The sequence below is a fragment of the Indicator indicator genome, chromosome 4, assembly GCF_027791375.1.
Source record: "Indicator indicator isolate 239-I01 chromosome 4, UM_Iind_1.1, whole genome shotgun sequence".
Taxonomy (NCBI): Eukaryota; Metazoa; Chordata; class Aves; order Piciformes; family Indicatoridae; genus Indicator; species Indicator indicator.
Genome location: NC_072013.1, coordinates 14007790 through 14025045, shown reverse-complemented (window position 1 = coordinate 14025045; position 17256 = coordinate 14007790). Strand labels below are relative to the sequence as shown.

The following is a 17256-nucleotide window of genomic DNA, read 5'->3' as shown; positions in this document are numbered from 1 at the left end:
GCTCTGGGGGGTGTCCAGGTTGTTTCTTTTCACTGGCAGTTGAGAATTGAATTCTTTAATTAGTTTTCCCTGTGAACACACTTAGAGGTGGAGTGTCTGAGGTACCTTCCTCCCCTCACCACCAGGCCATGGCTTTTTGTGCCTTGTGGTCATTGACTGACCAACATCATTCCATTACAACCAGGCCCAGACTGGATTGTGTGTCTGGGACTGAAGTGGTGGTCTCTGCTGACACCTTAGAATCCTATAATGGTCTGGTTGGAAGGGACCTCTGAAGGTCACAGAATCAACCAGGTTGGAAGAGACCTCCAAGGTCATCAAGTCCAACCAGTCACCTGCGGGGGGGGGTGTGTGTGTGTCCTTGTGCTGTTTGTTAATTGTAGATACTTGTAAATATAGAATCATAGAATTGTCAGGGTTAGAAGGGACCACAAGGATCAGCCAGTTCCAACCCCCCTGCCATGGGCAGGGACACCTCACACTAGATCAGGCTGGCCAGAGCCTCATCCAGCCTGGCCTTAAACACCTCCAGGGATGGGGCTTCAACCACTTCCCTGGACAACCCATTCCAGGCTCTCACCACTCTCATGGTGAAGAACTTCTTCCTCATGTCCAGCCTCAATCTCCCTACTTCCAGCTTTGTTCCATTCTCCCTAGTCCTTTCACTACCTGATAGTCTAAAAAATCCCTCCCCTGCTTTCTTACAGCCCCCTTCAGATACTGGAAGGCCCCAAGAAGGTCTCCTGGGAGCCTTCTGCAGACTGCACAACCCCAACTCTCTCAGTCAGTGTCTCCTCATAAGAGAGGTGCTCCAGCCCTCTGCTCATCCTCGTGTGTCTGTAAATCCTGTGTATTGTTACATATTCGTTGCATTGCAGATTGCAGTTTGGCCTGTGAATACAGCTTCCAGCTGAGCTGGTCTGGTAAAGTTAATGTTGGGGGTGGGTGAGGGAGGAGGAGGAGGAATTTGCAACCCAGTCCCATCCTCAAGTCTCTCCCCCTGCTGTCGCGCAGAGACCGGAGCTGATCGATGCCATTATGTGCTCCTCGGCCAAGTACAACCCCCGGGGTCCGGCCCTCATCCCCAGGATGAAAACCAAGCACCGAGTCTACTACATCACCCTCTTCTCCGTCGTCCTGCTGGGCCTGCTGGCCACGGGGATGTTCCAGTTCTGGCCCCACTCCATCGAGTCGTCGGGGGACTGGGCGGCGGCCAAGCGCAGCGTCCACGACGTGCCCGTGGTGAAGCTCCCGGCCCACGGCCCCATCCCCGAGCGGGGGGACCTGAGCTGCAGGATGCACACCTGCTTCGACGTCTACCGCTGCGGCTTCAACCCCAAGAACAAGGTGAAGGTCTACATCTACTCCCTCAGGCGGTACGTGGACGAGGAGGGGGCGGCGGTGAGCGGCACCATCTCCCGGGAGTACAACGAGCTGCTGGCCGCCATCTCCGACAGCGACTTCTACACCGACGACGTCAGCCGGGCCTGCCTCTTCGTGCCCTCCATTGACGTCCTCAACCAGAACTCCCTCAGGATCAAGGAGACAGCTCAGGCTTTGGCGCAGCTCTCCAGGTGCTCATGGGTGCTCGCAGAGGCACAGAAGGGCTCAGGTTGGAACAGACCCTCGGGATCGTAGGATTGTCAGGGTTGGAAGGGACCTCAAGGATCAGCCAATTCCAACCCCCCTGCCATGGCCAGGGACACCTCACACTACAGCAGGTTGCTCACAGCCACATCCAGCCTGGCTGCAAAAACCTCCAGGGATGAGGCTTCCACCATCTCCCTGGGCAACCTCTTCCAGTCTCTTACCACCCTCATGGGGAACAACTTCTTCCTAACATCCAATCTGAATCTCCTCATTTCTAGTTCTGCTCCATTCCCCCCAGTCCTATCACTCCCTGACACCCTCAAAAGTCCCTCCCCAGCTTTCTTGGAGCCCCCTTCAGATCCTGGAAGGCCACAAGAAGGTCTCCTGGGAGCCTTCTCCTCTCCAGACTGCACAACCCCAACTCTCTCAGTCTGTCTCCAGAGCAGAGCAGCTCCAGCCCTCTGCTCATCCTCATGGCCCTTCTCTGGACACCTTCCAGCACCTCCAGATCCTTCGTGGAACAGAGGCTCCAGAACTGGACCCAGAGCTCCAGGTGGGGTCTGAGCAGAGTGGAGCAGAGGGGGAGAATCCCCTCCCTGGCCCTGCTGGCCACACTTCTCTTGCTGCAGCCCAGGCTCTGCTTGGCTCTCTGGGCTGCAAGTGCTCACTGCTGGCTCCTGTTGAGCTTCTCCTCCCCCAGCACTCCCAAGGCCTTTTCTTCAGGGCCGCTCTCCAGCCAGGATCACCAAGTCCAGCCAAGAGCCCTACTCTACACGGTTCACTCCTAAACCATATCCCCAAATGACCTTTAAACACCTCCAGGCTTGGTGACTCCACCTCCCTGGGCAGCACATTCCAATCCCTGACCACTCTTTCTGTGAAGAATTTTTTCCTACTGTCCAGTCTAAACCTGCCCTGTGGCAGCTTGAGGCTGTTCCCTCTTGCTCTATCACTGATTACCTGTGAGAAGAGACCAGCACCAGCCTCTCTACAACCTCCTTTCAGGTAGTTGTGGAGAGCCAGGAGGTCTCTCCTCAGCCTCCTCTCTTTCACACTAACCATCCCCAACTCCCTGAGTCACTCCTCATCAGATTTGTTCTCCAAATGTTTTCTCTGTCAGGCTGAGAAACGCAGTGGGGAAAAGAATGGAGTGAGGTTAAGGTGGGAGAGAAGCTCGTAGAGAGTCAGGGCCAGAGCTGGGCTTTGACAGAAATTATCAACTGAGTTGTGGGGTGGTTTTGGTTGGGAAAGATCTGTAACATCATGAAATCCAACCCTTAACCCAGCACTGCCAGGTCACCACTAAACCATGGCGCTCAGCACCACATCTACACAGCTTTGAAACAGCTCAAGGGATGGAGACTGCCCTGGGCTGTCTGGTTCAGGGCTTGGCAGCCCTTTTGGGGAAGAATTTGTTCTTCATATCCAACCTAAAGCTCCCCTGGTGCAGCTTGAGGCTGTTTCCTTTGGTCCTGTTGCTTGTTCTTTGGGAGAAGAGACTGACCCCCCCCCCCCTCTCATCTCCAACCTCCTTTCAGGGAGGTGTAGAGAGTGAGAAGGTTGCTCCTCAGCCTCCCTTTGTCCAGACTAAATGACCCCAGTTCCCTCAGCCATTCTTTACCAGCCCTGTTCTCCAGACCCTTCCCCAGCTTTGTTGCCCTTCTCTGGACCTGCTCTAGCCCCTCAGTGTCCTTCTTGGAGTGAGGGGCCCAGAACTGAGCCCAGATGTGGCCTCACCAGTGCTCAGCACAGGGAGGAAGGGCAGCTGTGGCTGTGTCTCTCCCATCCCAGAGATTTTTGCCACCTGTTTGGCTGCTGTGTCTTGTTCCTGTTCATTGTAATACTTGAGGTGCTGGCAGGGCTTGTCCTGTGCCTGCAGGCTGCCCAAATGGATTGTGTGCCTGTAAGTGATTCACTGATCCCATGGATGGAGAGTTGCATTTCACTGTGGTTTGGTTTCCCCCCCCCCACCCTCAGCCCTGTTCTCCAAACCCTCCACCAGCTTTGTTTGTCCCTTCTCCGGACCCACTCCAGCACCAACAAGCCCCAAAGGTGACCTAGTGTTTGAGGTGCAGCCTCATCTTTGTGTAGAGAGCATCTCTCTAATTGTTTCCCTCTTCTTCTTTTGCCTTAGGTGGGATCGAGGCACAAACCACTTGCTCTTCAATATGCTGCCTGGAGGGCCACCAGATTACAACACTGCCCTGGATGTTCCTAGGGACAGGTATGTGTGTGTGTGGCTGGCTTTAAATGCTGGTGAGGGAGCAGCAAGCTCAGAAGCATGGCTGATAGCAAAGGGGGTGCTGCTTAATTTATGCAAAGTTGGAGCTCCTGGAATCTGATGGTTTCAGCCAGTCCTTAATTTTAATACAGGATGTGGTACACAGTGCTGGCTCTCAGCTGCTGGGCTTGCTGTAAGGATGGAGAATCTTGAGTGTAAACCTCCCTTTATGAGCCTTACTGGAATTGGATGCTCTGCAGGATTCATAAAGTCATAGATTAATAGAATGCTTTGGGTTGGAAGGGACCTTAAAGATTGTCTAGTTCCAACCCCCCTGCCTTCTCCTTCCACAGGCCAGTGGGAGAGGAGTGCTATTAGCTCTTGGTGTGCTCCTAGAGACAGCTCAGCAGTGGGAGAGGAGTGCTATTCACTCTTGGTGTGCTCCTAGAGACAGCTCAGCAGTGGGAGAGGAGTGCTATTAACTCTTGGTGTGCTCCTAGAGACAGCTCAGCAGTGGGAGAGGAGTGCTATTAACTCTTGGTGTGCTCCTAGAGACATCTCAGCAGTGGGAGAGGAGTGCTATTAACTCTTGGTGTGCTGCTAGAGACAGCTCAGCAGTGGGAGAGGAGTGCTATTAACTCTTGGTGTGCTCCTAGAGACAGCTCAGCAGTGGGAGAGGAGTGCTATTAACTCTTGGTGTGCTCCTAGAGACAGCTCAGCAGTGGGAGAGGAGTGCTATTAACTCTTGGTGTGCTGCTAGAGACAGCTCAGCAGTGGGAGAGGAGTGCTATTAACTCTTGGTGTGCTGCTAGAGACAGCTCAGCAGTGGGAGAGGAGTGCTATTCACTCTTGGTGTGCTCCTAGAGACAGCTCAGCAGTGGGAGAGGAGTGCTATTAACTCTTGGTGTGCTGCTAGAGACAGCTCAGCAGTGGGAGAGGAGTGCTATTAACTCTTGGTGTGCTGCTAGAGACAGCTCAGCAGTGGGAGAGGAGTGCTATTAACTCTTGGTGTGCTCCTAGAGACAACTCAGCAGTGGGAGAGGAGTGCTATTAACTCTTGGTGTGCTCCTAGAGACAGCTCAGCAGTGGGAGAGGAGTGCTATTAACTCTTGGTGTGCTGCTAGAGACAGCTCAGCAGTGGGAGAGGAGTGCTATTCACTCTTGGTGTGCTCCTAGAGACAGCTCAGCAGTGGGAGAGGAGTGCTATTCACTCTTGGTGTGCTGCTAGAGACAGCTCAGCAGTGGCAGAGGAGTGCTATTAACTCTTGGTGTGCTCCTAGAGACAGCTCAGCAGTGGGAGAGGAGTGCTATTAACTCTTGGTGTGCTCCTAGAGACAACTCAGCAGTGGGAGAGGAGTGCTATTAACTCTTGGTGTGCTGCTAGAGACAGCTCAGCAGTGGGAGAGGAGTGCTATTAACTCTTGGTGTGCTGCTAGAGACAGCTCAGCAGTGGGAGAGGAGTGCTATTCACTCTTGGTGTGCTGCTAGAGACAGCTCAGCAGTGGGAGAGGAGTGCTATTAACTCTTGGTGTGCTCCTAGAGACAGCTCAGCAGTGGGAGAGGAGTGCTATTAACTCTTGGTGTGCTCCTAGAGACAACTCAGCAGTGGGAGAGGAGTGCTATTCACTCTTGGTGTGCTCCTAGAGACAACTCAGCAGTGGGAGAGGAGTGCTATTAACTCTTGGTGTGCTGCTAGAGACAGCTCAGCAGTGGGAGAGGAGTGCTATTAACTCTTGGTGTGCTCCTAGAGACAACTCAGCAGTGGGAGAGGAGTGCTATTAACTCTTGGTGTGCTCCTAGAGACAACTCAGCAGTGGGAGAGGAGTGCTATTAACTCTTGGTGTGCTCCTAGAGACAGCTCAGCAGTGGGAGAGGAGTGCTATTAACTCTTGGTGTGCTCCTAGAGACAGCTCAGCAGTGGGAGAGGAGTGCTATTCACTCTTGGTGTGCTGCTAGAGACAGCTCAGCAGTGGGAGAGGAGTGCTATTCACTCTTGGTGTGCTGCTAGAGACAGCTCAGCAGTGGGGAGTGAGCCTGCTCCTGAGCAGCTTCTCACTGCTTTACAGAGATGGATCATCCAGTCCAACCCCCCTGCTGAAGCAGGGCACCCACAGCAGCTTGCCTAGGATCACCATGGCCAGGGGGGGCTGAATTCTCTCCAGACAAGGAGACTCCACAACCTCTCTGGGAAGCCTGCTCTAGGCCTCCAGCACCCTCACACCAAAGAAGTTCCTCCTCATGGTCAAATGGAACCTCCTGGGTTCCAGTTTGTGCCCACTGCCCCTTCTCTTGTCCCTGGGCACCACTGACAAGAATCTGGCTTCTTCCTCTTGCCCCCCACCCTTTAGCTCTTGCTGAGCATTGCTCAGATCCCCTCTGGGGCTGCTCTTCTCCAGGCTCACCAGCCCCAGGGCTCTCAGCCTTTCCTCCTCACAGAGCTGCTCCAGGCCCCTCAGCAGCTTTGTAGCCTCCCCTGAACTCTCTCCAGTAGTTCCCTGTCTCCCTTGAACTGGGGAGCCCAGAACTGGATCCAGTACTCCAGGTGTACCCTCTCTAGGACTGTGTGGAAGGGAAGGAGAACCTTCCTCAACCTGCTGGCCACACTTTGTCTACCCCTGGAGACCATTTGCCTTCTTGGCCTCGAGGGGACACTGCTGGCTCATGGTGAGCTGCTTGTCCACCAGCACTCCCAGGTTCTTCTCTGTGGAGCTGCTTCCCAGCAGGTCAACCCCTTACCTGTACTGGTTTGTGAGCTCCAGAGTCTTTGCTGAGATGGTTGTGTGTGTGGGGGGTTGTGTCTTGATGTCTCTGCACCAAAGATGATTGAAAACATCTTTCAGTGCCAAAGGAGAGCATCTTGTTTTCTGAACATGTTCCAAGAGTCAGTTTTACACATTGCAGTAAGATCCCTAAGGGGGAGGTAAAGCTTCAGGTTTGATGTGACCATGCCAGATACATTCTCTGTGTGTTGGTCAGCCTGAAGAGGGCACTCAAACATCACTCTGACCAAAGCAGATAGTAATCAGATAGTAAATTCCTCTATTTGTTCCCTTAATATTTGTATGGACAGGCAGTGTTCATTTACACTGCTCTGAGTGCTTTTGGACTTGGCTGACTTAATGTTGGCTGAGTGACATAGAGGGATTGAGGCACCCTCAGCAGATCTGCAGCTGACATCAAGCTGAGTGTTGCAGTTGACACACCACAAGGATGGGATCCATCCAGAGGGAACTGGATAATCACAGAATCCAAGAATTGTCAGGGTTGGAAGGGACTTCAAGGCTCAGCCAGTTCCAACCCCCCTGCCATGGCCAGGGACACCTCACACTACAGCAGGTTGCTCACAGCCACATCCAGCCTGGCTGCAAAAACCTCCAGGGATGAGGCTTCCACCACCTCCCTGGGAAACCTCTGCCAGTCTCTCACCACCCTCATGGGGAACAACTTCTTCCTAACATCCAATCTGAATCTCCCTACTTCCAGCTTTGCTCCATTCCCCCCAGTCCTATCACTCCCTGACACCCTCAAAAGTCCCTCCCCAGCTTTCTTGGAGCCCCCTTCAGATCCTGAAAGGCCACAAGAAGGTCTCCTGGGAGCCTTCTCTGGAGAAGTAGCTCTGTGTGAACCTCATGAGGTTCAACAAAGCCAAGGGCAAGGTCCTTGGCCTTGTTGGTCCACCTTGATGTGTTCTGTGTGATCTGCTCTAGGTGCTCCTGCTCTGGCAGGGGGGTTGGACTGGATGAGCTTTGGAGGTCCTTTCCAGCTCCTAACATTCTGTGATTCCTGCACTGTGTCAGGGCAGTCCTTGCTATCAATCCAGGCTGGGAATGAAGGGAGGGAGAGCAGTCCTGAGGAGAAGGACATGGGGGTGCTGGTGGGTGAAAAGCTGGACACGATACAGAAAGCCAGCTGTGTCCTGGGCTGATCCCCAGCAGCATGGGCAGCAGGGGGAGGGAGGGGATTCTACCCCTGTGCTCCATTCTGCTGAGACCCCCCCTGCAGCTCTGGGGCCAGCTCTGGAGTCCTCAGCACAGCACAGACAGGGACCTGTTGGAGCAGGGCCAGAGGAGGCCACAGCAATGCTGGAAGCTCTCTGCTGTGAGGCCAGGCTGAGAGAGTTGGGGTTGTTCAGCCTGGGGAAGAGACAGTTCCAGGGAGACCTTCTGGTGGCCTTTCAGTGCTTCAAGAGGTTGATCAGAAAGCTGGGGACAGACTTTTGGGCAGGGCCTGTGGTGACAGGACAAGAGGTGATGGTTTGAACTAAAAGAGGGAGATTGAGACTGGAGAGAAGGAAGAAATTGTTTACAGTGAGGGTGGTGAGACCCTGGCCCCGGTTGCCCAGAAAGGTGGTAGCAAACCCTATCCCTGGAACAATTCCAGGTTGTTTGGGGCTCTTAGTACTCTGCTCTGGTTGTAGATGTTCCTGCTGGCTGTGAGGAACTGGACTGTGAGGAATTGGTCCCTTCTAACCCCAGCCAGCCTGTGGCTGTCTGCAGGAATGCATTGTTTTGGTAGGAGTTTGCTCAAAGTGTTCCTCATGGGAAGGTGGAGAGCAGAGAGAGTAGGAAGAGACCTCTTCTGGCAGACAGCTCTTGCTGTTGCTTGCCAAACTGACTCACCCTGCAGCTGCACCATCACAGGCTGCCATCTGTAAGAGAGGCAAGAGCAGGGCTTGGGGCAGAGGAAAGCTGGAAACTCCTTTCTGTAGGCAGCCAGCAGTGGATCTGTGCAAGCATCAGTGGTGTGGACCTTGTCCTGGAAGGGCCTGAGTGATGTAGTGTGAGGTTATAATGTGATACTGGAGGGCTGGGTTTTTTGGAGAGCTTCCAAACCCAGCTGGGTGATGCAGTCCTGGGCAGCCTTGCTGTGGGTGAGCCTGCTTTAGCCAGGGGGCTTGGACTGGATGATCTCCAGAGGGTTCCCTTCTGGGTGAGTTTGCAGACTGGTTGTGGCCTTGTCTTCTCTACTCAGCACCTAGCAGAGATGATGCACAGTCAAACAGTTGTAGATCATGAGTTTTGATGGACTTGAGGTCTACTGATTGGTTACAAAAGATTAATCCAGGGAAAGCAAGACCTTGACCAGAAAGAGGAGCTCAGTTACATGGCACTTTGGTTACCTCACTAAGGGTTTGTTTCACAGAATACCAGGTTGGAAGGAACCCCCAAGGATCATCTGGTCCAACTTACCTAGGTCATGTTTGTTTGTTAACTCTTTAAATCCAGTTCCCAAAGGCAGTCTGTAAAGGTTTTTGTTCTGCCATTTCAAAGACTGAAGTCAGCCTTGTGGGCATGGAGACTCTTGCTGGTCTTAGCTGCCATAACTTCTAATGCTCAGCCAGGCAACTTGAAAAGTAAGGTCTTTATTATTTGTTAATAATAATGAATTTGGTACAGTAGTGAGGCTGAAAGGATTTAGACTGGAGATGAGGAAGAGATTCTTTGCAGTGAGGGTGGGGAGACACTGGCACAGGTTGCCCAGGGAGGTCGTGGATGCCTCCTCCCTGGAGGTGTTCAAGGCCAGGTTGGATGAGACCTTGAGCAACCAGGGCTGGTGGGAGGTGTCCCTGCCCATGGCAGGGGGGTTGGAGCTAGATGCTCTTTAAGGTCCCTTCCAACCCAATCCATTCTATGATTTCTTTTGCAGAGCTGCTCCACAGCTGTAGAACCAAAGAGGGGAACTGAGATGCTTCTTGTTGTGCCTCAGGTGATGAACTGGGGTTTGCAAACCTTGGCAGAAAGCTGCTCCTGCTCATGGCAGCTGGGTAGAAAGAGAGCACACAGCACTTGGGGCACTTCCTGGGCAGAATCCCAGCATGGTGGGGGTTGGAAGGGAGCTCTGGAGCTCACCCAGTCCACCCACAGCAGGAGACTGGATAACTAAGGATCCATATCCATAAAGCAATGAGAAGCTGCTCAGGAGCAGGCTCACTCCCCACTGCTGAGTTGTCTCTAGGAGCACATCAAGAGTTAATAGCACTCCTCTCCCACTGGCCTGTGGATGGAGAAGGCTGAGTGGAGTTCCTGGAGTGGTGTTGGTCTCCCCTGGGCTTCTTTAGGTGAGGCTGTGCCTGCCACACACCTGCTTTCTCAAGGCTGATGAGGTGCTGTCATGTTTGCACCGGATCCAATCAAAACAATCTGCTTGCAGTTTCCCAATTTGGGTGGGGGGGAGTTAAGAAAACAGAGGAGGGGGATGAAGTGCCAAAACAGCAACACCTGAGCCAATTGTTTTTCCCCCTCCCTGCTTGTAGTGCTGTTAATGTCATGGAATCACAGAATGCTGTGGAGTGTAAGGGACCTCTAAAGGTCACTGTGTGCAGCTCCCTGCAGTGAGCAGGGACATCTTCAACTAGAGCAGGTTGCTCTAGCTCCTGACCTGGAACTAAAAACCCCCAGTTCCCTCAGCTGCTCCTCCCCAGCCCTGCTCTCCAGACCCTTCCCCAGCTTTGCTGCCCTTGTCTGGGCCTGCTCCAACACCTGCATGTCTTTCTTGGAGTGAGGGGCCCAAAACTGAACCGAGGATTCAAGGTGTGGCCTCACCAGTGCCAAGCACAGGGGGACAATCCATGTCCTGGTCCTTTTGGCCACACTGTTGCTGATCCAAGCCAGGATGCTGGTGGCCTTCTTGGCCACCTGGGTACACTTTTGTCTTTTCTTCAGCTGCCTGTTGACCAACACACGGAGCTCTTGTTGTCATGTTTCCTGTTAGTGCCATCACTTTGAAGATTCAGTTGCAAATAACTCCATTTTATTTTCATTCCTAGATTCTCAGAATGGTTTGGGTTGGAAGGGGCCTTATAGATCATCTAGTTCCAACTCCACTGCCATGGGCAAGGACACCTCACACTAGGACTTTTCCACCCTGGCTTTGAACACTTCCAGGTTTGGAGCATCCACAGTTTCTCTCAGCAACCTGTTGCAGTGCCTCACTACTGTCATGGTGAAGAATTTCATCCTAATCTCTCATCTAGACCCAGCTGCTTCTAGTTTGAAGCCATCACCCCTTGTCCTGTCCCTACATGAGTCAGGCCCTGCAGTGCTCCAGGCCTAGTAAAGAGTTGCTGAAAAGCTGTCCAGAAGAGCAAGACCTGGGGGTGATGGTTGACATCTGGCTGAAATATGAGGCAGCAGTGTGCCCTGGTGGCCAAGAAGGCCACCACCAATTTCCACCTAAGGTCTGAGAGGTCCACAGTCAGTGTAGGCTACCTGCACCTGGATTTGTAGCTGAAATCCATTTTGTCTCTATGACTTTGGAGAGCTGTGCTATGCCTTATTTTTGTGCAGGCATGGGGGAATGTGTGAAGCAGGATGAATAATGAAGAATTGCTTGCTTTAATTGGAATGTAGACAGGCTGTGTGAACTGCAAAAGTGAACCAAAAACTGCGTGAAAAACGGTACAGGGAGGGGGCAAAAACTTAACCTCAGAGCATGCAGGGGGGTTGGAAGTGGATGATCCTTGAGGTCCTTTCCAACCCTGACAATTCTACGATTCTATGACTCTTCTTGGATGTTCTGATACTGACAGCCAGCAACTCCTGCTGCCTTTTGTTTTCCAGAGCTCTGCTTGCTGGAGGAGGCTTCTCCACGTGGACTTACCGGCAAGGCTACGATGTCAGCATTCCTGTTTACAGCCCTTTGTCTGGGGAAGTGGAGCTGCCAGAAAGAGGACCAGGGTAAAGCAAATTCCCATGAATCCAGCACATTCCCACCAATCCAGCACACTATTCTCAGCATCATGTCTGACCTTGATGCTGGGGAAATAGAAATGAGAAGGGCCACGAGGATGGGCACAGGGCTGGAGCTCCTCTGCTATGAGGACAGGCTGAGAGAGTTGGGGCTGTGCAGTCTGGAGAGGAGAAGACCCCAAGGAGACCTTCTTGTGGCCTTCCAGGATCTGAAGGGGGCCACAAGAAAGCTGGGGAGGGACTTTTGAGGGTGTCAGGAAGTGATAGGACTGGGGGGAATGAAAAAAAAAATAAACTAGAAATGGGTAGATTCAGATTGGATGTTAGGAAGAAGGTTTTCACCCACAAAGGTGGTGAGACACTGGAAGAGGTTGCCCAGGGAGGTGTCCAGGTCTGGAGCCTCTGTTCCAGGAAGGCTCTGGAGGTGCTGGAAGGTGTCCAGAGAAGGGCCATGAGGATGAGCAGAGGGCTGGAGCTGCTCTGCTCTGGAGACAGACTGAGAGAGTTGGGGCTGTTCAGTCTGGAGAAGAGAAGGCTCTGAGGAGACCTTCTTGTGGCCTTCCAGGATCTGAAGGGGGCTCCAAGAAAGCTGGGGAGGGACTTTTGAGGGTGTCAGGGAGTGATAGGACTGGGGGGAATGGAGCAAAAGTAGGAGTGGGGAGATTCAGATTGGATGTTAGGAAGAAGTTGTTCCCCATGAGGGTGGTGAGAGACTGGCAGAGGTTGCCCAGGGAGGTGGTGGAAGCCTCATCCCTGGAGGTTTTTGCAGCCAGGCTGGATGTGGCTGTGAGCAACCTGCTGTAGTGTGAGGTGTCCCTGGCCATGGCAGGGGGTTGGAACTGACTGAGCTTTGAGCTCCCTTCCAACCCTGACAATTTCATGGGTTTCTTATTTACTCAGCTGAGAGCTGTGGCTGGAGCAAGGTCTTAGCTCTGGTAGGGTTTAAAAGCAGACTGAGGCAGGGAGGGTAAAGGTTGTATCCACTTAGAGAAGATCAAGTCTGCAACTCTAGGTATTTTTTCTCTTCTGACAATATTCTGTACAGACCAGGAATCATTCCAAGTTGAAAGCTGTGATTGAAAATGTGCTGCCACTATGGGACACAAAAAGTTATTTGACTCTGGCTTCTCCTCTGGTAAGGGCAATGCTCTTGCATTTGAGAAAATTCTCATACTCCCAGCATGGTGAGGGTTGGAAGGGACTTCTGGTGATCATCCAGTCCAACCCCCCTGCTAAAGCAGGGCACCCACAGCAGCTTGCCCAGGAGCACAATGGCCAAGGGGGGTTGGAATCTCTCCAGAGAAGGAAACTCCACAACCTCTCTGGGCAGCCTGCTCCAGGGCTCCAGCACCCTCACAGCAAAGGAGTTTCTCTTCTTGTTCAGGTGGAACCTCCTGGGTTCCAGTTTGTGGCCATTGCTCCTTGTCCTGTCTCTGAGCACCACTGACAAGAGTCTGGCCCCAGCCTCTTGCTCCCCACAGGTCCTTTATCTCTTGCTGAGCATTGCTCAGATCCCCTCTGGGGCTGCTCTTCTCCAGGCTCACCAGCCCCAGGGCTGTCACAGAGCTGCTCCAGGCCCCTCACAGAGCTTTCCTCCTCACAGAGCTGCTCCAGGCCCCTCAGCATCTTCAGGGCCACTCATTGGACTCTCTCCAGTAGTTCCCTTTCTCTCTTGAACGGGGGGCCCAGAACAGGACCCAGCTGTGGCTTCGCTAGTGCAGTGTGGAGGGGGAGGAGAACCTCCCTTATCCTACTGGCCACACTCCTCTGAACGCACCCCAGGAGACCTTCTTGGCCATCAGAGCACATTGCTGGCTCATGGTGCACTTCTTGTCCACCAGCACTCCCAGGTCCTTCTCTGCAGAGCTGTTTTCTTCTTGTTCTGCAGCAGTGCTTTGCTCTGTCCGCAGCCTTTATCTTCCTCCCTTGTGCTGCTCCTGCAGCTGGCTCAGCCTGAGGCCATCTGGTTGAGCCCCAATTGATTCTCCATAGATCTCAAGTGTTAATGCAGGGTGCCACAGGCTGAAAGCATGCTTTGTGCCTTTGTGTCTGCAAAGCAGGAGGTGATGATAGGCTTCAGCATGCATGGGGCAGCGAGATGCAGTGGTGTGGCTCATGTCTGTGCAGGCAGATAAATGCTTGTCTGCTGTGAGGCTGGGTGACACAAACTGCTGTGTGGGAGCTGCTGCTGTTCTTGACTGTTCAGTTTTATGTTCTCCAAATTTTGTGTGAGGAGCAGAGTGTAGTCTTGCAGAGTTCCATCTGGTGGCCAGTGAGCTGTAGTAATTAGAATGGTTTGGACTGGAAGGGACCTTAAAGATCATGTAGTGCCTTGGGCAGGGCCACCTTCTACTAGCTCAGGTTGCTGGTGAAGGGTTTGGAGCACAGGGCTGGTGAGGAGCAGCTGAGGGAGCTGGGATTGTTCAACCTGGAGAAAAGCACATCAAGTCTACAACTGGAGAAAAGGAGGCTCAGGGCAGACCTCATTGCTCTCTACAGCTCCCTGAAAGGAGGTTGGAGCCAGGTGGGGGTTGGTCTCCTCTCCCAGGTAGCACATGATAGGATGAAAGGAAATGGCCTCAAGTTACATCAGGGGAGGTTTAGGTTGGACATTAGAAGAAAATTTTTCCCTGAAAGGATTCTCAAAGAGTGAACCAGGCTGACCAGGGCAGTGATGGAATTCCCATCCCTGAAGGGATTGACAAGCAGTGTAGACATGGTGCTGAGGACCATGGTTTAGCACCAGCCTTGGTCGAGTTAGAGAATGGTTGGACTTGATGAGAAGCTCAACAGGAGCCAGCAGTGAGCACTTGCAGCCCAGAGAGCCAAGCAGAGCCTGGGCTGCAGCAAGAGAAGTGTGGCCAGCAGGGCCAGGGAGGGGATTCTCCCCCTCTGCTCCACTCTGCTGAGACCACACCTGGAGCTCTGGGTCCAGTTCTGGAGCCTCTGTTCCAGGAAGGATCTGGAGGTGCTGGAAGGTGTCCAGAGAAGGGCCATGAGGATGAGCAGAGGGCTGGAGCTGCTCTGCTCTGGAGACAGACTGAGAGAGTTGGGGTTGTGCAGTCTGGAGAAGAGAAGGCTCCCAGGAGACCTTCTTGTGGCCTTCCAGGATCTGAAGGGTGCTCCAAGAAAGCTGGGGAGGAACTTTTGAGGGTGTCAGGGAGTGATAGGACTGGGGGGGTTGGAGCAAAACTAGAAGTGGGGAGATTCAGATTGGATGTTAGAAGAAGTTGTTCCCCATGAGGGTGGTGAGAGACTGGCAGAGGTTGCCCAGGGAGGTGGTGGAAGCCTCATCCCTGGAGGTTTTTGCAGCCAGGCTGGATGTGGCTGTGAGCAACCTGCTGTAGTGTGAGGTGTCCCTGGCCATGGCAGGGGGGTTGGAACTGGCTGAGCCTTGAGGTCCCTTCCAACCCTGAGAATTCTATGATGATCTTACAGGTCTTTTCCAACCCCAACAATTCTCTGACCCCCCTGCCCAGCCTTGCCTGCACAACCAGGGCATGCCAGGATGTCCTTTGAGCTCCTGACAGTGGCTGTTGGCTTCTCAGTCCCCGCAGGTATTTCATCCTCTCGTCTCAGATGGCTCTGCACCCTGAGTACCGCTCGGAGCTGGAAGCTCTTCAAGCTGAGAATGAGGGCTCAGTCCTGATCCTGGACAAGTGTTCCAACCTGTCAGAGGGGGTCCCTGTCCTTCGTAAACGCTGTCACAAGAACCAGGTCTTTGATTATCCTCAAGTCCTCCAGGTATGGCTGTTTCTCCTCCACACTTCTCTTCCCCTGGCGTCTTTGCCGTGGAGCTGTTCCTGTTTGGCACTGGTAGGGTAGGTCCTTGGGTTTGGTGACCTTGCTGGCTGTGTTATGGATGTGCATCATTTCTGAGCTTGAATATTATATCCTGCCTTTATTTTTCAGAGAATTGGCAAAGGTTAGGGCTGGGTGGGTCACCAGATGAGTGCCAGAGGCTCTCTGTCACCCTTTCTGCTTTTCCAGAGGGAAGAAGGGAGGGAGACTGAAGGGCTGGGAAAGAAACTGAGCCAGCTGGGATGGAAATGAGAACAATCCAATGGAACAGTGACAAAGAGACACAAACCAACATGGAACCCAACCCCTGATGGCAATGATGTCACCATTGGCATCATTGGTGCTGGGGGCAGTTCCAGACTGGAATCAGCAGCAGATGAGAACTGGGAGTTGGATTTAGGAAGGTATGGATTGGGATTGAAGGCAGAAGGGACAGAGTCCTCCTAGGACTCCTCTGCCCAGTGAAGAAGAGACCTGACCCTGGTGATCCCTCAGCTTTCTCCTGAAGATGCCATCCATGGATGCAATCCCTTGGTGAGCACTTGAGGGTCACCTCTCCTGTCTGCTCCTCCCCACAGCTGCCACCTCTGCCTTCCTGCAGCCCAAGGTGGGGCACAAGCTGTGGCAGTGCCCTTGGTCTGCAGAGGAGCAAGTCTCAGGCAGAGCCTTTCTGCAGCCCAGCCCTTGGCAGGAGCTCTCCTCATCAGCTTCTCCCTGCTAGGAGCAGCCTCTGGCTGTGCAAAGCTGGCCTGAGCTTCAGCAAGTGCCCTCAGTGAGCAGAGCCTGAGCTGAGAAGTCACAGCACTGAGCAGCAGTAGTTCTGTCCTAGTTCAAACCAGAGCAAGGGCCAAGAAGGATGTACTCAAACAGAGAAGTAGACTGATCTGCAGTTTGGAAACACTATTTGTGTTTCACAAGCTCATGAGATTGGTCATGGTTGTCTTCTGGTAACCACATCACGTAAACTTCAAACTTGGCAGGGAAGAAGCTGCCAAATCCAGCAGCAATGGGAGGAGAAACTTGAGGAGGTCAAACCGAATTACTTGCTTTAACACTGAGGAAGAACATTGGAATCTAGACCCTCCAGAATGGATTTCTCATCTGTGGAAGCCCAGGCTTTGCTAGGTGAAGCTGAGAATAGAAGTTGGATTTGTCAGCTGGAGGGAAGGTTCAACTGAGCCTTAAAGTCCTTATCCCTGGATTTATATGCAGGCAAAGCAGAGAGCTGGTCAGATCACAGGATGTTAGGGGTTGGAAGGGACCTCTGAACATCATCAAGTCCAACCCCCCTGCCAGAGCAGGACCAGAGAATCCAGCACAGGTCACACAGGAACACATCCAGACAGGGCTGCAAAGGCTCCAGAGAAGGAGACTCCACAACCTCTCTGGGCAGCCTGTTCCAGTGCTCTGGGACCCTCACAGGGAAGAAGTTCCTCCTCCTGGTGAGGAGTTCTTCTGTGCAGTTTCCATCCATTGCCCCTTGTCCTATCCCAGGGTGCAACTGAGCAGAGCCTGTCCCTGTCCCCTCCCTCTTGACCCCCAGCCCTCAGCTATTGATAGACATTGATCAGATCCCCTCTCAGTCTTCTCCTCTCCAGACTGAACAGCCCCAGGGCTCTCAGCCTCTCCTCCCCAGGCAGTGCTCCAGTCCCTTCAGCATCCTTGGAGCCCTCCCTTGGACTCTCTCCAGCAGATCCCTGTCCCAAATACAGAGGTGGTCAGTGACAGGACAACGATGGGAATAAGCTCAACACCACTGAAGACCACACCTTGAGTGCTGTGTCCAGTTCTGGGCTCCTCAGTTCAAGAAGGACATTGAGATACTTGAATGTGTCCAGAGAAGGGCAACAAGGCTGGGGAGGGGTCTGCAGCACAGCCCTGTGAGGAGAGGCTGAGGGAGCTGGGGGTGTTTAGCCTGGAGAAGAGGAGGCTCAGGGCAGACCTCATTGCTCTCTA

The 17256-nt window shown here is 53.1% G+C and overlaps 1 protein-coding gene across 1 annotated transcript in view; it reads left to right on the top strand.

The window, feature by feature from the left end:
• The first annotated feature begins 1038 nt into the window (after window positions 1–1038).
• The window catches only part of EXT2 (exostosin glycosyltransferase 2), an 84323-nt gene continuing 68105 nt past the window's right edge, over window positions 1039–17256 (top strand). The window contains exons 1-4 of the mRNA XM_054400014.1: window positions 1039–1574; window positions 3725–3814; window positions 11371–11487; window positions 15048–15243. Of these exons, the coding sequence (XP_054255989.1) occupies window positions 1039–1574; window positions 3725–3814; window positions 11371–11487; window positions 15048–15243 (939 nt within the window). The remainder of the gene's footprint in view (window positions 1575–3724; window positions 3815–11370; window positions 11488–15047; window positions 15244–17256) is intronic.